Consider the following 21,219-nt stretch of genomic DNA (forward strand, 5'->3'; position numbering starts at 1 on the left):
TTTTTGTACTCACAAAGCAGGGCCTCCGCCAACCAAAGTCCAGTTGTTGCTTCTCCCGACCATCATAGTGCTCAGGGCAATGATGGCGCCTTTGAAGGCACTGCTGCATCCCCACCATCTCCAACTCCTCTGCTGCCTCCAAGGAAGTCCACAACTCCTCCGTTGAGGTCTCCAATGCCTCCGTCGTCTCCAAAGTCTGCACTACCTCCAAGGCGGTCTCCAACGCCTCCCACGCCTCCAAGGAAGCCAGCCCCTAAGAGGTCCGCCCCGCAAACGAAGCCGTTGCCCTGCCCGCCGGCAAAGAAGCAGAAAGCAAATACTCATCCAGTTATTCCCCAAAAACTATCTTATGAGAAAAGTGAACAGGAATTAAAGGATGCAGTACAAAAAGAAGTGACAGATTTCTTTGAAGGTGCAAAACAGGCACGACGAGCGAGGGAGAACCCGGAGCCATCATACTTCTTCCTACCTCCAGATCAGCTAAGAAAGAAGTTGGAATAAAAAAATGGGATTCTCTTAAGAGCGCTGCGAAACAACCGATATCGGACTATGACCGCTCTCTCACCAAGTCATATGAGGCGGCACAAAAAAAGAAGAGAGTAGGAAAAGGTTTTGCACAACTCGGACAACAATCGCAACAATCAATCCCCCCCTTGTCGTTCCTAACGAATATGGTTCAAACTTAAACTTAGTGGCGGAGGTAGGTGGCTATGAGTCGTTTCTTCGGTTTTATGAGGACACTGGTTTGAACCTTGCCGAAGTGCTCGCTGAAGGACCATCTGCTCCGGAAGTGGATCCTTACAAGAAATTTGTACCAGGCCAGATTCTACACAACCCAGAGAAATTAGGTGAACTGGGTATGCAAATGTACCTGCTAAACGGGTGGTACATGTCGGCGTCTGATGCGGGACAAATCTATCTTTCTGTCGGAATTAGAAACCACCATTACTTCCATGGCAATGACATTATCTATGTCGAGCTTGCAGAATTACACCAACTATGGCACCTGGACTCTCTCGACAAAAGTCTCATTAGCTGCTATTGTCTGTAAGTGTGATTATTTTCAACTATATTCACAATTTCTTTATTATATATTCACAATATATATATTCACAATTTTCATGTATGCAGATATGAGATGACAGAACTTAGAAAGAGAAAGGATAATGATGTTGGGTTCATTGATCCGTATGTCGTATACAAACACCCTAACCCCCCGAAGGATTATAAGCCTCAACCTGAAAGAAATCTCATGAATTTCTTAGTGAACCAACGCGACAAGAAGGAGATACTCTTCCCCTACAACTTCAAGTGAGTGTTATTATAAGTAATTAATGTCGATCATATATATGGGACATCAACATTTCCTTACTAGCTAGTTACCTCACACACACACACACACACACACACACACATATATATATATATATATATATATATATATATATATATGTGTGTGTGTGTATGTGTGTGTTTATGCAGCAATCACTGGATATTGATGGTCATCGATATGGCCAATAGTAGATTGAAAATCTTAGACTCGTTGAGAAAACCGCAAACGGAGTATCAAGACATGATAGATATTATACAAGGGTAATTAATTTAGTTTCTCTATAACAACATATATATATATAATGGCACCGATCTCTCAACAATTATTAAAGGTTAAATTATTTTTTTATTTTATTGGGAGCAGGGTTTGGAAAAGGTTCATTGAGGAACAAAAAATAAAACATTGCAAAGCGCCACTGGGTGTAATCGCACACAAAGTAAGTACTATAACTACACATTTATATTCAATTAACACCATATGATGATTTTAATTCACCCTAATTGATTTTTTTTGTCGTAAAAGTGGGTTCTAAGGCAGAAGCAGGGTAACAACTACTGCGGATACTATGTTTGCGAGTTCATCATGGCGTACTCAAAGAGAACTCCTGAAGAGCAACTCAAAGTACGTATATAAATATTTTTTCCTTTATATTATTTCGATCGTATATTTACAATTTCTTTATTGCTCTCATTTGTATAAGTAATTACATGAGCAATACACATACATATATATATTAATACTTTTTCCTTTAACTTTTATTGAAGACTGAATGGTTGAGGAAAAGAGTCATATGACTTACCAACTTAAAGCAATTCGAGAGACTATAGCAGGATTTCTAAATGACCAAGTCATCAATACAATGACCCGAACGAAACGTGGATGCCAAATCTGGAGGAGTGAATTGCTAAGGACATAAACAATTTATATATCAAACATTTGTTATATATATATATATATATTATATGTACATAAAATAACGTGTGTATATATATGATCATCATATATATATGCATGTACGCGTATATTCGTTTGTTATTTATGTACACAGTTCGAACGAAAACTTATGCGTGCGAAGTACACATATATATTACTATTAGCAGCGTATTCGAAAATGTATTTTAATATCAAAACTAATCATTAAATGAAAAAAGAAATCAAAAATAGAAACCAAAAAAAAGAAAAAAAAAAGAGGGACATTTAGTCCCGGTTGGTGTTTCCAACCGGACTAAAGGTCGTGCCCCGTGGCGGTCCCTGGCCAGGCCTGGAGGCCTCCTTTACTCCTGGTTAGTATTTCCAACCGGGACTAAAGATTCCCCTTTAGTCCCGGACGTCAAGCCGGGACTAAAGAAGGGTACCTTTAGTCCCAGATTGGTGCTCCCGGTTGAAAAACCGGGACTAAAGGGGTTTTCCAACCGGAAGCAAAAAGCCTTGCTACACCAGTGTAGTACAACTTAGATCTAGTAGCGACAGATGGATAAGATATAAAGGTGACATATAAATATAATATCCATGCATGGGATATGTATTATATACTGAATTATAGATTGCATGCAATCGGTTTCGGATCGCGGCATCACACAAATCCACTGTACGTATGCGCACTGGCCTGGCCGGTGAGGTAACAGTGACGAGGGAGAGAGATGCCTATTCTTTAGCTAGAGGCATTGGTGACTATTATTCTTTATCTTTTGATTTGCATGCCTTTATATCTTTCTAGATTCCAAAACCACAACAGGATGTACTACATACGTGAAGATCAGCAGCCTCTTCGTTTGGCTGTGGCTTGTCGTAAACGATCATAAATTTTCAGCCGAAATAATATTTTTCTCTCACACAAACTAGCCAACAGTACTTCTTCATGAACCAGCAACGATACGAACCAGCCAACCGAACAGGCTGCAGATTTGCAAGGCAGCTAAAGGTGTGGCTTGTTGGGCGCCACGTTGCAACAAGCAACGAGAGCTATAGCACAATTTCTCTCTGCATATGCATGGTAGGTAGGGCTCACAGTGGAATCACTTTTGTTCTGACTTTTATATTTGCGTTTTCTTTTATGCAAAAAATGTATCTTTCTTGTGGAATCCCATATATATTTATTGATTCTATTCTTGTACATGCAACGACTGGTTTGCTCTAGGGGCAGGGCAGTGATGGCGAAGTGGTACAAATACTCCGATTGATGTACATCTGTCTCATCGTTACGTGCGAGTCCGATCGAATTCATGCTTCTCTCCTTGGTGGATGTCATTCTCACTTGATCTTCTGTTCTTATTGTGCTTTAGTTCAAATTAGTTTTCCACTATTTTGTACCTACAAAATTGAAACAAGATGAAATCCCACCCTCGTTCTAATTAAGATATATATGCATTGAAATTTCTTTAATTTTTGCGAGGATGTTAATTGTAAAAGTTAGCTGGCTTAATACACGCGTAGAAATTGATGCTACACTGCGATGAGAACAAGTTAGTAATAGATTTTATTCATGAGAAAAGTTTTATGGTATATGGCTCATAGGATTGGCAGGAACGAAGCAGGTGAAATTCTCCCAACTAAACATACTGGGCGTTCCAACTTTGGAAAGCCATACGATGAGTAGTTTTCCTTCTTTTCTGAGATAAGCATATGAGAATATATGAACATCGTTTATTCCCCACTTCACTTTGAATATTGTTTTTTTAGCAACATGATGGGACATGGTTCAGTCTCCTTTCATTTTCTGAAATATGCCGATTATTGTTGGCCAGATAAAATTTACAACCTTAGCAAAAGTTTCATCTTTATTTCTATATGTCTATTGTGTATTTTTCACTTAGAAACTATATTTTTGTTGACCTTTCGATTAATGGGATTACATCCATATATTAGCAGTAGACAGTGCACACTATTAGGTTGAGTTATATGTGTTATTACTTGATCAAGTTCTTTGTCATATGTTGTTGTCCGGGAGTTTCAGAAATTTTGGTAATGATTCACTATTTTTATAGTTTAAATAAATTTATGTGTGCCAATCAAAATAAATTTCGAACTGTGTGTCCCCCAACAAAATTCAAAATTACATAAAACAATATGTGGGCTCATATGTTCCATTCAATCATCGCTCGTGGAGATAGATGAAAAATTCAATTGTTTTGCAGGGAATATTAAACCTTCTGTCTTCCATATTACCATAAAATAATTCTAATAATACATAAAGTGGTCTTAAAAACTAAAACAAAAAATTGCTTGAAAGCATATTTTTGGTGTATACGCTTGCTACAGAATTTTCAGAAGGGGGGACTTGCACATCATTCACAAAATGGATATACTTCAAATATAGTTCCATTTAACTCAACTCAAACTTTGAAGTTTGCACACCTCAGATCAATTTTGACCTTATGTGCACCTCATACTTTGACACAGCATGGAGTCATTTTTATCTCCTCTCAAAATGAACTATGAGACGTTGCACTATTTTTTACTTCACCGGCTCCAGCTCTCCACGCGGTGCTTGGTTAGCGATGGTTGCTGCTCAAACTACAGCGGTTGCTATCAAAGAGGGTTATCAACGGGGCGATGCACCCAAGGCTGCTATTTAAGGGCGAGGCTGGCTTGCGGGGCATGCCAGGCGCGGCGTAGAGGAGGCGATCACAACGGCGATGGCAGTGTCTGAGCCGGACACGCGTGGGAGGAAGAAGGTGACCCGGACATGCGGGCCCGGGCTGTCAGCGGCTCAGGGCGAGAGAGAGAGGAGCGGCGCGGGCGATGCTGGCCATCGTCTGGGCTGCGGTTTGCTTAGCCACACGGGAAGAGCAGGCCCATGGGGGGAAATGAGGAAGAGATGAAGGCGGGCTACGCCTGGGCTAGCAGGCCGAATAGACGAAGAAGGTGAAGAAATTTTTTTTCTTTTTCTTTTCTAATTTTCAAACAAATTTTGAAATACAAATTCAAATCAATTTGAAATTTGATTTCAAATCACACAATACAAAAATAATATGCAACAGCAGGAATACATAGACATGTAAGTAAACCTTATATTTGATTTTAATTTGATAAAATTTATTATTTTTCTAGGTTGCATGCACACACTAATGCATAAATAAATCCAATTCACCTATTTTTAAAATATTGAAATTTTTAGGGTGTTATAGTATGCCTGGAGTAATAGGCCTGAGAGCTAACTGCGCAGCTAAAAGAGTTAACTTCTAGAATAACCGGGAAATTGATTTTAGTATAACTCTAATTATGGGTGGTTCGTTACTTTTGAAGTGGTAAGCAAGTGATCCTCCAAATTAGATTCATCATCAGACATACTATTTCGCACAGTCCCAAATAAAATTTTTGTTGCATATATGGACTTTAAAGGTTGATGGCCCCGCCCCGCCTAGAATAGGAATCTTTGACTAGGCTTACACACATTTGCTCACTTACGCTATCCCCCCTCAGCTCACCCTAGCCCCGGCTACGTCGTCTCCAAGGCTTCACACAAAATCTTCACCGACAACATATGCATACTTTTGTCAGAAAGAAATGCAACGACCGGAGTGGGGGACTCAGAGTCGAAAAGAGGATTCATCGCTTCTTTCTCTCATGCAAAACCGTTTGATTTAGTAAAACCCATCTACTGCCAACACAACAAATACCTTCTTTTCTCTTTTGTTGTGTAATTGTTCTATTCTAATTAATTGAATCGGTTCAATTCTTGTCCTCATATTGAAATGAATCGAGATTGATAAGGAGTTAGTTAATGATGTTTGAGCATGTACTTTTTTTAGTGTCTATTTATTTTCGTTTGGTATCTATGGATTGATCACAAGCGAAAACATGCCCCACCAAAAGAGGATCACCCCTAGTAATATAATATCACCTTGATTAGGGAGCGCAACAGTCTTCCCAGTCAAGCGCAGCTTCCGTTAGGTTTTGTTCAGGCTCGCTCTCGTTCTGAGGTGGATTCGAACTACTCTGTTAGGATTTGGAGTGAATAAAGCTTACCTTTCGTAAGTCCAATATGCGAGTAAGAACATGTGTGGGGATAGGCATATGTGTGAGGATATGGAGAAAATATAAGGATTTCACTAATTGTTTCATCTGGGTCGTCTTTGATTTTTTTACTTATTTCTTTCTCACAGACTACTTTTTCCTATTTTCTTTTGTCTATCGAAACAGCCTAGGATTTGACCTAGTCAACTTATGCTTCATTTCCTTCGATTTCTTCTTTCGATATGAGCGAGCTTACCCAAAACCTATACTTTAATGATCTAGTAGCCCTATTCACATATGCCTATTTCTCTAAACCTAATCCTATTACTGGCATATCTCTTCTGGTGCTCGCTTATCCCTATTCCGTGCATACCTGTCTCTTGCATACATAACTTGACTTTCCCATGCCCACTGAATGCCTATATGTGAATCCCTTAATCCTTTTCCTCTCAATAGCATATTGAGGAAGAATATACATTCTCCATTTGGGTGCCTAAGCATTTGTTGACTAACTCAAAAGGACCCAACAAGAGTTGGGTGCCAAAGTGTGCTTAGGATGTTGATATAGGTACTTGGTGGTGAGATGAAGACTTCGGCGTGCTTAAGCAAGCTAATTGAAGCAGAGGACCGCCCCTAGTGGGGCAATCGCCAGGATGACATCGACGACTTCCTCCAGGCGGGGCATCAGCAGCGCCATGTCAAAATCCCTAGTGCCCCGGGGGAGTCCCTCCACTATCTCTAAACGGACCGACACTAACACTGTCTCCAAACGGACCGAAACGAGATTCCACATGACCCACGTTACCTAGCGGTTCCAAGATTTCAGGATATCTCTTCGTTAGCCTTTTGAATTCAGCCATCAGTGTGAAGATGAGCATCTATCTTTCTTTTAAGGATTTAGTGTGTGTGCGTGTTCTTAAGGGAACGTGCAAATCACCCAATCATATCAGGATGGATCCAATGGGTGTGATCCGAGCGGCCATGGCCACTACCAACAACAACCGCCGGCCTCCACCAGCAGCTCCAAGACAACGATCTTGGGGAGCCATGGCGCCTCTGAGGGCCAACACCGAGATGAGCTTCCAAGCCATCTAGCGAGCCGCCCAAGCCACCAAGCGAGTCACGTTTTTTGAGACCTCGAAACATGAAGTGGACAAATTCCTTCTCTTAGGAACACATACAAGAAAAAGGCGTTGTTGTTCATCCTTGCGTGACCATGGTGTAAAAATAATATATAGTAGGATCTCGATATTCATATTACATCAAACAGAGATAAAAAAAAGCATTGGTGTGTATTTGGTGGAATCCCGGCTAACGACGCCAGCCAAGGCCCGGGCGTAAGAAGACAAGCCCCAAGCTACCGATGCTCGGGGCTCCCTGGCGCCGCTCCCCAGGCGCGGCCCTGACAACTGCTCCCCCGATAGGGTCACGTCCAGGGCATGACACAAGAAGACAAATTTATGGATCCTCACCAAGGTAATACTGATGTTATGCCTTTTTCTCTTCCTACAACTAAAGCTTATGTGGAGTTCATAGGTAGGGAGAAAGCTTGCAGGGGTGGCACCCCTCTCACTCAATCATGGGTCCATGGCGTGGAGCGCCTCCCCATGTGAAGGCCCATCCGCACCAGCACCTGCATCCCTGCTGCCACCGCTACATGACCAGTGCCAATGTGTAGACCATCAAAAAGAGTGCCCTTGACATGGCTCTCGGGTGTCGTGCATGAAGAGGCACACCTGCTAGACCACATAGGCCAGGTCGTGCAACAAGGTACTGTAGTGCCCCGGCGAGGCTACCGTGCATTTTTTTTGGTTTTTAGTATAGTTATTTAAAGAATAGATAGAAAAAAAGATCGTGTCCAATAGGATTTGAACCTATACCAAAGGTTTAGAGGAAGACTAGTTATGTAGGTAGTTACCCCGGGTCGACCATCTACCGTTTATTTTCTATTAGAGTTTTCTTTTTATTAATTGTCTAAGCAAAGTGTCTATTTTAGGTGGAAAACAAGAATGCAACAAAACCCAACACTAACGAGAGCGGCGACAGCTAATTATAGAGTCTTAGGTACCACCGCCCTGGACGCGCCCCCTAATAGTCTCTAAGAGCTTAGTTCCTCAAATGATTCTCTCAAATCGCTCATATATATGTTTGGTTCCTCGCCAAGGCATATCATAGTGTTGCCTTCTTTCTTTCCTAAGATTCTGACTTCCACAAAAGGCAAGCTTAGGGGAGAATTCCCCACTCAGGTATGAAGACATTCACATCTACTCTTTTATCTACATTAATTCTCTGTATCAAAAAAGAAAAATAATAAAATATATATAAAATGAATGATAATGTAAATTTGTGTATACGACCACTTTGCCAGATGAAGAAATGACCAAAATGAAAGTTGTAGATATCAAAAAGTTACACAACTTTGTAATTGACAACTTTTTGATTTAAATCATTTTGTCAAGGAAAACTATGTTTGAATTTCTAAAATTTAAAATTTGAATTTTTAAAATGTCCTTAAATGGAGAAATGATGCCTTTCATTTTAGCCAGAGGTGGCTCTATCAAGAATGGCCTCTAGAAATGGTATACAAGCTGGCCTGTCTATATAAATCCATTTTTAAAGGTGGAATTTCCATCTGCCTTTAGAAGTGGAGAAATGAAGTCATTTGTAGAGATGGCTAGAAATTACCAATCTCAAGGAATGGATTTCAAGAGACCGGTTGACAATTTAGTCCGTCTCTAAAAATAAGTGCAACACAATAAAAATCACAACTATTTTATGAAAAAATGGATGAAGATAAACTTTATATCAAATTTATAGTACCTCATGTGATCTGCAACTTTATAGTTCATTTAAAATTATTTGCCTGAGAATTTTTGTTTTCAGTATTCACAATTTTAAATTCAACTTTTAAGTTCTGACCTTGCACGGAGAAACTACCTGAACCAAAGTTGTAGTACCCAAATAGACCTGCAACTTTGCAATTGACTACTTTTTTCATTTTAAACTATTTAGGGCCCAGAAATTAAATTTTAAGATTAATAATGTTTAAATTCATTTTTTTAATTTTTCAAATGACTTTTGATGGACAAATGACCTAAACTAAAGTTATAGTACTCAAAAATACTTGCAACTTTGTAGCTGACATTTTTCATTTAAAATTATTTGGTGTCTAGAAATTCTATTTTAAATGCACATTTTTTGAAATTTTCAAATTACCTTGGGTAGAGAAACAACGTATACCAAACTTGTAGTAGTTGAATTTATTCATGGTCTCAAATATGCACTATAATACTTGTTAAAGTGAATATAAAAGGAACACCCAAAACTTGAGGTTTTGAGTTCAGTTTCCCATGGCCGTACACATGCGTATTTGATCAAGACTTCTGACACGTGATCGCGAGGTTTTCTCTTGGGGTCAATTTTTTTTTTTTTTTTTGCTATATTCTTCAGCCTGATTTGCAAATTCTTTAAAAATATTACTAGAGGCGGCTAGATTCGAGCATGTCTCTTGAAATTGACCTATAGGGACGACTGGGTACCCACAATTAGAATTCACGGGTAGAGGACCAAGCAGCCGTCTCTACAAACCCATTTCAGTCGCATTTGAAAAAGCTTTCCACAGTAACTTACTTACATATAGTATTAAAAATAGTAAAAAAAATCTAAGATGATTTTAGCCCTACTTAAACAAAACTTTAAAATTAATCCCTCCTAGATAATTTAAAATAACTTTTTTTTGTTCACGTCATGCACCTTGGCAAAACCATGCTACCGTGAGTTCAAGCGCAACTAAGACTATGTCTGGTTGTCTAAACACACAACTGCCAAACACCTCCATCTCTCGCCTTCCAATTCAGCCTCCGCCACCGTCCTCCTCCAGGCCACCGCTCGATCCCCCTCCTGTCTCCTAACCAGTGATCTTGTTGGTGGATAGAGGAGCGGGGACCCGTTCATTTTCCCCTTCGTAGTTCTTGGTTAGGTTTATGGATCCTTATTGGTCTAGGTTTTGGTTTCTGGTCTTATTGTCGAGGTGGTGGCGATGATGATAATTTGGAATAACGTCTCACCGGCTTCTCCCTACTTTGAGGATGTTCGATCTGGCATCGGTGAAGGGCTAGTGAGAGTTTGGTCTATCCAATCTGTTGTTCTTCATATCTTGGCTTTTGTTGTGTGCTTACTGGACGAAGCAGTTGGATGGCTTTCGATGCGGCGATCTCGATCTCGTTTTTTGGTCTATTCTACAACAAGGTCCGATATTTTCAACACATTGTTCTGATGGTGAACGATTAGAAGCCCGTGTCCTTTGGAGGCTTCCTCCAGCTGATTTTCTTTAAGTGGGTACTAGATCTCATTGTCAGAATGGCTTTTTCAGTCATTAAAGTCTTTTTTGGCGAGGGTGTTTGCAGGTGTCCCTTTTCTTTGCTGTCTTCATAGTACGATCTTCAAACTCCAGCATCAGTGGACGTTTGAAGGAAGAAGATGACTGATTTGGTCTTTTATGTACTCTTATTTTAAAATGCTATTTTATGTTTTATTATCCATTTTTTATACTAGCCTTTGTTTTTCATGAGATATATCAGATGTGACACTGGAGTGTCCTTATAAAAAAAAACCATGCTAGCACACTAGTGTGTGTGGCGCAGCAGCCCCAACGTGGCAGAGGCGTGGGTCCTGCTTGCCACGCTAAGCCACTATTATGACAAATCTAGTCTTCTTTGGCATTTTCATTGTGACAATAGAAGATCTTACCATCGATTTATGATATTTCTGTATATTGTCAAAATAACCAGCATATAGTTGTTATAGTGATATAAATAGAAAAATGCGTCACAAAAAACATAACTAACGCCAAACCTAAATGGCATAAACTAGTACACCAAATGTTATGATCAAATGTTGCTGTCACAACCAATATGAAATTAAATGTTATGATCAAATGTTGTTGCCGCAACCAATATGAAATTAACACTAAGCGAAAAACAATGTGTTTTGACGCAATATATTATTGTCTCAAATATCACATTCCAAAATTTCAAATTTTGAGATGAGAATAAGTAACCCTAACATAGAATTCGTTTTTGGCATTTTTCTAAATTTCTCACCATGTTTGATGCATTCGTCACACTCTAAAATATTTAATTTTTATGTGAATAGAAACTAAATGAAACATTATATTTTGTCAAGTATTTAGTCTAATAAAACTTGTATATATGTTAATACAAAACTTATCAAGTAAAATAAAACTTTTCCATTTAAGATCGTTTAGGAGCCAAAATATTTAATATAAAATTTGTATATGCTAACACAAAAGAATAGCATCATATACTTAGTCACAAGTGACTATGTGGTGTGGTGGTCGGGGAAGTTGCAGTAGCCCTTGAGCACAATAAAATATTTTTCTTATTTTTTATAACTTTTAGAATTTCTTAAAATACTTTTAGAAGCAGTTGACGCTAAGTCAATCGCTACTGAAAATCATTTGTAGGGTTGGTTGACTTAAGAAAACCACCGCTGGAAATAGATTTTTACATACAGTTTTTAAACCATTCCTAGAAATACCTAATGTTTATAATCGGTAATAACGGTTTTGAAGAACAATCTAAAAAACAATTTTGACCGTCCCTAAAATTTTTTTTGTCTGGTAGTTGCATATAACAATTGTACCACAACATTTTTATTTATTTTTCTAACCTTCCTATATCTTTATCAGATAAAGAGTAGATCAAGATTTCTGCAGAAAGTTGGATATGAAAAAAGCAAGATCTCGCACCCTCGCATCCTGGCATCACAGAACCTCATATATGATAAGGTCAAGCTGGGTCGTTTTACAAAGCAGTAGCAGCTCAATCTGCTGAGAAAAGCCGCGTGCATGCAAGTTGGGCAGATTCCGTACGCGCGCAACACATGAGGCCGGGCGGTCTCACTCTCAGTGATGCTATATTCTGTGACCTGCTGAGGGTATTGATCCATCCCTGCTTCCTTTAAATCCCGGCTGGAATCCGTTCCCTGTACGTGTCGATCGTATGACCTAGCACAGGCCGTACCATACGGGTATTCCTTCTCCTTGTCGGCACTACTGCTTTCCTCCTATCCTATCCTATCCTATCCTATCCTATCCTATGACACAGCATGCATTCTAGTTTTTGTACTGGCCGGTGTTGTGTGCGTGCAGAGCAATGCATCAACTGTACACTCACTCCAGCAGAATTTCTACTCGAACCCTTCTAGCTAAACAGGGCTCTCAAATTTAGGTCCTCTCCGACGCAAACTCCTCTCCGACGGTCTCTAGATCCGGTGTTCTCGGTCACTCCTCAAACCACGGCCGCTCTTCCCCAGCTTCCATCATATCGCTTCTCACCGACCCCGGCAATCCACTCGGCCACTTCTCCCCAACACCCTCCCCGGTCCGGTGAAGTTAGCCTCGACTCCCCAACACCCTCCCTGGTCTAGCCGTTGTGGTGTGTGTCCAAGTGTAGAGAGCAATGCATCTACTATATATGCCGTATGACTAATTAAGCGGAGCAATTTGTTGCTGTGCTAGCTAGTATAAATTTTTTTTAATGTAATGGTAGGAGCTCTGCCTTTTAGTTAAGAAAGAGAGCAAATATAATAAAGAGATAATTGCGCTGTGGGTCCTTAAAGTTTTCGTCACTTCTCACCTAGGTCCATGAACTATTTTCACTCATCTGGGTCCATAAACTTTATCTACATCCTAGCCGTTGTCCAGAGCAGGCCACATAGGACTCTGCTGCCAACGTAGCCGCTGATATAGTGCCACGTGCTCTTTTTTTATTTCATAATCAGGCTGAAACTTTAGAAAATGGTATAAAATCGTAGACAGAAAATTATGCAATAGATATATAATATGCTATGTTTCAGTTTAAAGTTTTTGCTGTAGCTATAGATCTATGTGTTTATGTGTTTAATTCATAACTGCAGCTCCTGTACTCCAATTGTGGTGAAAGTTTTATGGTAGACTACTCATTGTAAGCTTGGGCTATGGTAAAAATTTCAGATTCAATGGAGTATGTATGACCGAGTTATTGATTTACCTAGGTTTATGCTTGTAACGTCAAGAACATTATCCTTCTTCCTGCTACGGATTATATTCCAGCCATCACAATCCAATCTCCGCTGCAGTTTTAGGTTCTCTAGCATTCTTTAATTCACATGACATATGCCAGATGTAAAGATATCTGAGGTATCACAATCTAGGGTGATCAAATCCCAGTAGTAGTAATAAGTTAACACTTTCTGGAAAAAAATCCAAGTGGTAGTATAATCCACCGGTTATTACCATTGGATACCAGGATTACGTACGAGTATCTAGACAAAGTGATCCTGTTTAGAGGATGTAATATTGAGTTATCTTTCATTTCAAATGTCATTTAAAGTTAAACAGTCATAACTAGGTTTTCAAAAACATGCCCTGAAATGTGGCGAAGGTGGTCTTGGATACGACCTTAGGGAACCGATGAAGGTGGGATGAGGGTTACTAGTTGGCACACCTAGCTAATACCATTTCATATATACTTGTACATTTACTACCTCAAAAGTTAACCATAGGAACCGATGACAAGCGTGATATGTTATAGCAACAAGTAAGGGAGTGTTCGGGGCTGCTCCATTTCACAAATTGCAGCTCCGCTCTAGCTCCATCTTGCCAAATACCTCCGGCTCCTAAAACTCCACTCCAAGAAAAGAGGTAGAGTTAGGGGGGCCAACTCCAAGTTTTTTCTCGATCACCTCAAAAGGTGGATTTAGACTTTTGTACTCCCTCATGAAGTTGGGAAAAATTACCCACAATTGTCAATCATTAATAAAAACACCCCTGCAACTATTCCCCTCACCTAGGGCCGTATGCACACCTCCAGCGTGACTTTTTTTCTTTCCCGCGACGCTCCTTCTCTCGCTGCTTCTCCTCCCCACAAAACCTAGCATTGCCGCAATTGTTCCGGCTTCCACAACCAGCGCCGTCGGGCTCCATTGGCCCCTCATCCGTTCCTGGCGGCCGTGGCCTCCTATGGCCCTACCCCCTCCTTTGTAGGACCCGTCCCGGCCTGGCCCGGTAATTCCCTGGCCAGCCAACTGCTAGGCACAGCCGGCATTCGTGTAGTGGTCGCGGCCGGCCAACCCACAGCCACCCATACCACTGGCAGCCAAGCCACGGCCGGCCAGGCGCTGTTGCCGGCCGGACACTCCTTCCCAAGGCAGGCCGCAGGTTCCCAAGGGCCAGCTGCAAGCTAAGGAACCGCACAACACCAGCGAAGGAGGATCGAGGGCATATTAGACCTTTGTCAGGAAACCTCACAAAAGTGGAGCTAGAGCTAGACTGCGTGCCAAACAGGATCAACTGCTCTAGTAGGAACTTCACAGTGGAGCTACCCCATGGTGGAGTTGGTGGAGCAGAGCTGAAAAAACTGGAGCAGAACAGTCGAAAACAGAAAAAAAAAAACTGGAGCAGAACATGTCACTAACAGAAACATAGTGTAGGTCGGACGAAGTATTATGGTGTTCTACTATAGGAGAGGAGAGAAAAAAAGGAGATGAACATATTCATTTTTATTTAGATTTATCTTCTTCCTTTTTTTGATATAAGGCGGATTTATCTTCTTAGATAGATTGATCAACTTGATATATCCGACTGGCGTATGTGATTTGCACAGGGCACACAACAGGTGGTATCTGCACCGCTGCAACAATAGCAAGCTAATAACGACGACACGGCCAAATCATATCATCAATATATTCTTTTTCTCCCACCCCTTTATTTTCTACAATTAATTAATAATGTTTTTCCTAGATGTAACCGATTGGTTGATTCTCTTTGTGATCGATTTTATTTGCGAAGACAAAAAATAGAGACACGCTAGTGCCCTGGCCCTATCTATCTATCTCTGAAGAATGTTCGTTGTGCTTGCTTTCAGTCTATTCCATTGCTGTACGTAGCTAGAACTAGTTAGCTAGGCACATCTGGAGTTGACAAGAAATTGACACATATATAAATTCATATTCCTGTAGCCTATATATGGGCCATATTAGATTAAATTTCATGTGCCAATTTTTTATAAGGATGTGTACATTTATTTCAAGATAATAGTCACTAAAAGAGTAAAAGTAGCATAAACAGGGTTTAGTTGTAGACTTGTAGTTAGGTTTTATCACGAACCGAAATTATGGTTTCTGGTAGAATTGGAAGATTATTTGTAAGAGTAACATTCAACACACTGAAGTTCTTTAATCCTAATCTTCTTACACAACTAACAAAACAATTTCTCATTTTTAAAATTAAGAAACTATATAATTGTCGGCATGGTCTCTGTCTCACTGAGGTGCCTCTTTGGCGGCAGAGACGATGGTACATGTGAAAGGTTCTAATGGCCAGAGGGGGGTGAATAGCCTATTAAAAAATTCTACAACAACACTAAGGCAAGTGATTAGTAAATAAGATGGCGAAGCGAATTTTGCGCTATCACTACACTTGTATTGCAAAGCCACCTACCCAATTCTAAAATCTATGATCTCTAGTACATCACAACAAGGCTAAGTCACTAATTTACACCAAGGTGGACAAGCTAGCAAGAGAACTACAACTAAGAGCTACACTAACTAGTTTCAACTACCACAAACTCTACACAAGTAAAGGCACAATGTAATACAAGAGGGTGGTAAACAGGTATACCGCCGTGGCAAGTGATAAATCAATGAATACCAAGGAGACAATCAAGACACAATGATTTTTCCTCTGAGGTTCACTTGCTTGCCGGCAAGCTAATCCCCGTTGTGGCGAATTCACTCATTTGGAGGTTCATAAGCTAACTGGCATCACACGCCAAACCCGCAACTGGGTGCCACACAACCAACACAATATGAGGATCCACATGCCACGCGCAATCCACTAGAGTTGCCTTTGGTGCTCCGCCGGGAAAGGCACAAAAATCCCTCACAATCACAATGATTGGAGCCGGAGATAATCACCTTCCTCCGCTCGATGATCCACCAATCATCAGGCCATCTAGGTGTTGGTAAACACCAAGAGTAACAAGAACTCCACTAGCCCAAATCGCCCAACTAGTGTCACAAGATGCTAGAACACTAAGCAATGCACTAAAGGCTCTCCAATCTCACTCAAGATGATGAAATCAAGTGTGGAAGTGAGTGGAGTGGTGTGCTCAGCTCTCAAAGGGTGTATGCAGCTGTTAGAAGTGACAAGAGAGTGGCCAAGGCCGGCCACTAGCTAGCTCTATTTATAAGTCCACAAGCAAATAGAGCCGTTACCCCTTTGAGTCAGCTTCTGCGGGGTCACCGGACATATCGGTGTGGCACCAGACATGGGGTGACGGTGCCCCTCCAACGGTCATCCACTAGCCATTGGGGCACTGGACAGGCGGCGGTGGCACACCCCTAGGGTGGTGGTGACCACCCAGCCACTGCCTGAGAAACCCCCTTCTCTGGATAAAAATGGCGGTGCACCACCCTAGGGGTGGCAGTGCCCATCACGGTTTCCCCTGCTCTCTGTTGAAAAGGGGCGGTGCCACTGGACAAGGTGGCGATGCCCCCGACGGTGCACCATCGCACCAGAGGCGGTGCACATTGCCACGTGCGGTGCCAGCCTCCACAACCTCGCTCTCGAACGAGTCCAGTGGGCATAGCCCCAGAGCACCTCCTCTCAGCCTCCTCTGTCGGTCACCGCCACAGGGTGGCAGTGCCCTCGGGGCAGCAACACAAGCCCGGCTACGCCTCCTTTTCTTTACCTTTTTTCACCACCTTTGCAAATGTGCTAACACTCCAAGTGTTTTACCATCACGTGCAAGTGTGTTAGCATTTTCACAAATATTGTTCAAAGGTTATTCACTTCTCACCGATTGTGCACTAGGCCTAAAATACAATGCAAGTATTTCAACACCTAGTGGCACTAGATGATCGAGTTATCCGATAAGAGCTCCCCTCTTAATAGTACAACCATCTATCCTAAATGTGATCACACTCTCTATAGTGTCTCGATCACCAAAAATAAAATGGCCCTATGGATATCACCTTTGCCTTGAGCCCATTTTGTTTTTCTCTTTCTTCTTTTGCAAGTCCGGAGCTTGATCACCTTTATCACATGTCTACCAACAACACCATGGACTTCATCTTGCTCCACCACTTGGATTGGACCATCCTATCTAGTCACACACTTAGATGCAAGGATTAGTACAAATAGGTTTCATCAATTAGCCAAAACCAAACTAGGGCTTTCAACATGGCACCGTTGACTTGGATGAATGATGAGCCATCATGGTGGTCGCGAGAAGTGTGAAGGTGCTTTTAAAAAACCTTATACTCCCTATCCCAATGTAGGATCTCAAAACGACGAGCAATTCTTGAGATCTGCATTCCCGGTTGCCCATGCATGCAGGCACTCGGGATGGAGAGGCTATGACGATGGCACAGTAGCGAAAAAGAGGCAAAACCATAACTCAGATAGACATGTTTGAGGTGGTGGTGGATAGGTTGTTTGTATAGGGATATCTTGCACGATCTCGTGTTGTCACAATCATGATATAAACCAACGAGGTTTCCAATTTGCAAACTTAAAGGTAACCAAAAACTAAAACTTCAAAAGGAGGTTGCGCTCCCACAAGGTCACGAGTCAAATTTTGGTAGACCATTCATGGAAGTGCCACATGCCTGTGCCCTTCGCCCTGGCCTGAGCTTGTCCCAGCGAGGGAGCACATGTGGAGTTCCCTTCTCTCCCCCATACAAGACTTGATGAAGTGAAGATGGCTTCCATATTTAAGGGTGCCATCCTCCATTTCAACTAGCAAAGTGGGACTAAAGTTTCTCTACTTCCCCATATACACACATGAATATCCTCCGCTTCAACTAGCAAAGTGGGACTAAAGTTTCTGCACTTCCCCATATACACACATGCATGAATGGGTCTTTAAGATTTATTTGGAATAATTGGAGGCCAGTATTAGCCACAATAACTCTAGGGTTGGGGTATAGGCTTGGTGAACTAACCTAGATCCTAACCCATTGAATGCCCTCGTATTATGTTGCATGGCATGGTACCTTGCAAAGGCAACCCCTTCTTCTGTCCAGAACAAATAGGACATGAAATTGATCAATTCAAATATTTTGCAGAAACATTACTGAATAATGAAATCAGATCTAAGAGAAGGAAAAAGTGTAGGTTTGTGAGATTCTCAGTAGCTAGCTAGGTCAATACAACACAATTCCAGAGATATATTCCTTGGTCCCTGTTGGAAAGACGGCTCATGCATTATCCAAACACCTAAATTGATCTCAGTAAACTAGATCGTGCTGGGCTGTTCAAAAAAGTTGATGAATTCCGTGCAGCGCTAGCTAGAGTGGTAGTCGACCCGGACCCGTTATGGGAAACCTAGGCAGCCTGCAAACTCTATAAAAGGCAACCACCCCTGTGCTCCCAAACCATCAGTCGTCCATACTACTCATATCTCTACGTGCATCCACAGCTAGCAGCTTGTTGCATTGACACACTCATAGACAGACAGACAGAGATAACTAAGGCAAGCTAGCTTGCTCACCGATCAAGTGATATCAAATGGAGCGTGTGATGCAGCTGGCGTCGGAGCGTGCGGTGGTGGTGTTCACGCTGAGCAGCTGCTGCATGTGCCACACGGTGACGCAGCTGATGGCGGACCTGAGCGTGAACGCGCTGGTGCACGAGCTGGACAGAGACCCCAGGGGCAAGGACATGGAGCGCGCCCTCCTCAAGATGCTGGGCGGGAGGGGCCCCGCCGTCCCCGCCGTCTTCATCGGCGGCAAGCTCGTCGGCGGCACCAACAGCGTCATGTCGCTCCACCTCGCCGGAGAGCTCGTGCCCATGCTCATAAACGCTGGTGCGCTCTGGGTTTAGACACCAGGGCATCGTCACCGGTACACGTCACGTACGTATATACGTGTGCATGCATGCGTGCGTGAGAAAATAAATAGAGCATGCATGGTCGAAGAGTATACCACTATACCAGTGTTGATTAGTAGCGTGTGTGTCAATTAAGGGCAGGTTTTTCCCGTCCTGTTCTTCTGATGAGAGAGTTGACAGGAATAAGGCAACTAGCTTCCTGCTAGCTTCAAGCATGCCTAGCTTGTAAGTAGGAGCTAGCTAGTGAGCGAGAGGATGAAATGGTGGCCTAGCTTCTAATTTCGTCTTCTAGCTAGCTTCTTCCTTTTTGATGTTTTCTTTCTAACTTGCTATATATGGTGCCTGCGTGTACTGATCGATCGATCGACCGACCCTTTCTCGACGGGCTTATATGAATATATATCATATATATATGCTGAGAGTTAAGTAACATGTATATTGTCTTATGAATGTATACAGATTAAACAATCTTCCATACCGTGCATTTTCTTGGTTTGATCATTATTGACGATAAGTAATTTATAGTAACAAGTAAATATAAATTTATCTAAAATAGCACGAGTATTACAATTTAAAATGCATTGTTCTAGTCATTAGCTTGTGATTCGTTATAGATTTGTACGTACTTGCCTCTAGATAGCATATGTATGTATAATTGATCTCTACATACATGGGGTCATACAATATGTATGTTTACTTTAATTTCAACTACTTTTTCATATATTGTAGTAACAAAAGGTGGAGAGAATATTCAATGGAAGCCACAACTTCATGGTGGAATTATGAAAACTTTTAAGAATCATTTTTAGGGGTTTTCACAAATTCACCATTCCACCGGATATTTTCCACAACTTAGAAGTGTTTCTCAAAGTGTTTGAAAATCAGCACATCCATATTGCATCCATAGTGACATGTCACACAAGTTGATATACAAACTGGTTTTTAAAAATACATACAAAACAACAAAATTTAGCTCCATGTGTACTAGCAGAAAAGAACAAAAAGATTTTACGTATCAATATTTGTGGCATGTCCCATATAGGGCTGCTCTATATATAGATGTGCAAATTTTTGATTTTTTGTTTAAAAACTGCTACTTTGATACGTATACATGGAGGGTACTTTAATTTATGGTATTGTTTCATATATATATATATATATATATATATATATATATATATATATATATATATATATATATATATATATGTGTGTGTGTGTGTGTGTGTGTGTGTGTGTGTGTGTGTGGGGTGTTGATTTAGATGTAGTCTAAGGATTTATTTTAGTTTATTTTTATTGATGACATATGTGAAGTAATTTAATGCAAATTAGGGATACTTTATATTACCTTTCAATGGCAGAGGTGGGTAGTTTTGATAAAGATTTAGCTAAATTGTCATTTTACTCATGAGCGTCGCAACACATGCTTTTTGTTAGCGGTACATGACACATCTGTTAGGGTAGCTCAATTCACTGGTAGAGAACAGAGCTTTACTCCTGGTGGAGAACCCCCTCTAGTCCCGGTTCCCCACCCGGGAGCAAGCATTCGGGTCTAAAGGGGGTCCTTCAGTCCCGGGTCAGGACCTTTAGTCCCGGTGGGTAATATCAACCGAGACTAAAGGTGCCTCCTGACATACCACGATGGCCGGCACCTTTAGTTCCGGTTGGTAATACGAACTGGGACTAAAGGTTTTTTTCTTTTTTCTTTTCTTTTTATTTTTTTGTTTTCTTTTCAAAATAGGTTTTCGAAGTCGTATTGTACGCTGTTAATTATACATTTATACGCGCGTATAGTATGTTTCGGTTCAAGCACAATGAACGTATTAAATCACACAATTCGAGCATAGAAATATATATATATATATATATATATATATATATATATATATATATATATATATATATATACATGCATGCATGCATATGTGTATTTTACATTATATTATTTCATGTGCATATATTACAAAAAAGATTGCATTACAGTTGTTGTGATATAACAAGTTTCCTCTCATCCTCTAGCTTGGCTTCCATGGCA

The 21,219-nt window shown here is 41.0% G+C and overlaps 1 protein-coding gene across 1 annotated transcript; it reads left to right on the forward strand.

Moving 5' to 3' along the window:
• Positions 1 to 18,714: 18,714 nt before the first annotated feature.
• On the forward strand, positions 18,715 to 19,616 carry LOC136505294 (putative glutaredoxin-C14). Its single transcript, XM_066500447.1, has one exon. It carries the CDS (start codon positions 18,864 to 18,866, stop codon positions 19,176 to 19,178), a length of 315 nt encoding a protein of 104 aa, XP_066356544.1. The 5' UTR covers positions 18,715 to 18,863; the 3' UTR covers positions 19,179 to 19,616.
• Positions 19,617 to 21,219: the final 1,603 nt, after the last annotated feature.

This window comes from Miscanthus floridulus, chromosome 14 (genome assembly GCF_019320115.1).
Source record: "Miscanthus floridulus cultivar M001 chromosome 14, ASM1932011v1, whole genome shotgun sequence".
Taxonomy (NCBI): Eukaryota; Viridiplantae; Streptophyta; class Magnoliopsida; order Poales; family Poaceae; genus Miscanthus; species Miscanthus floridulus.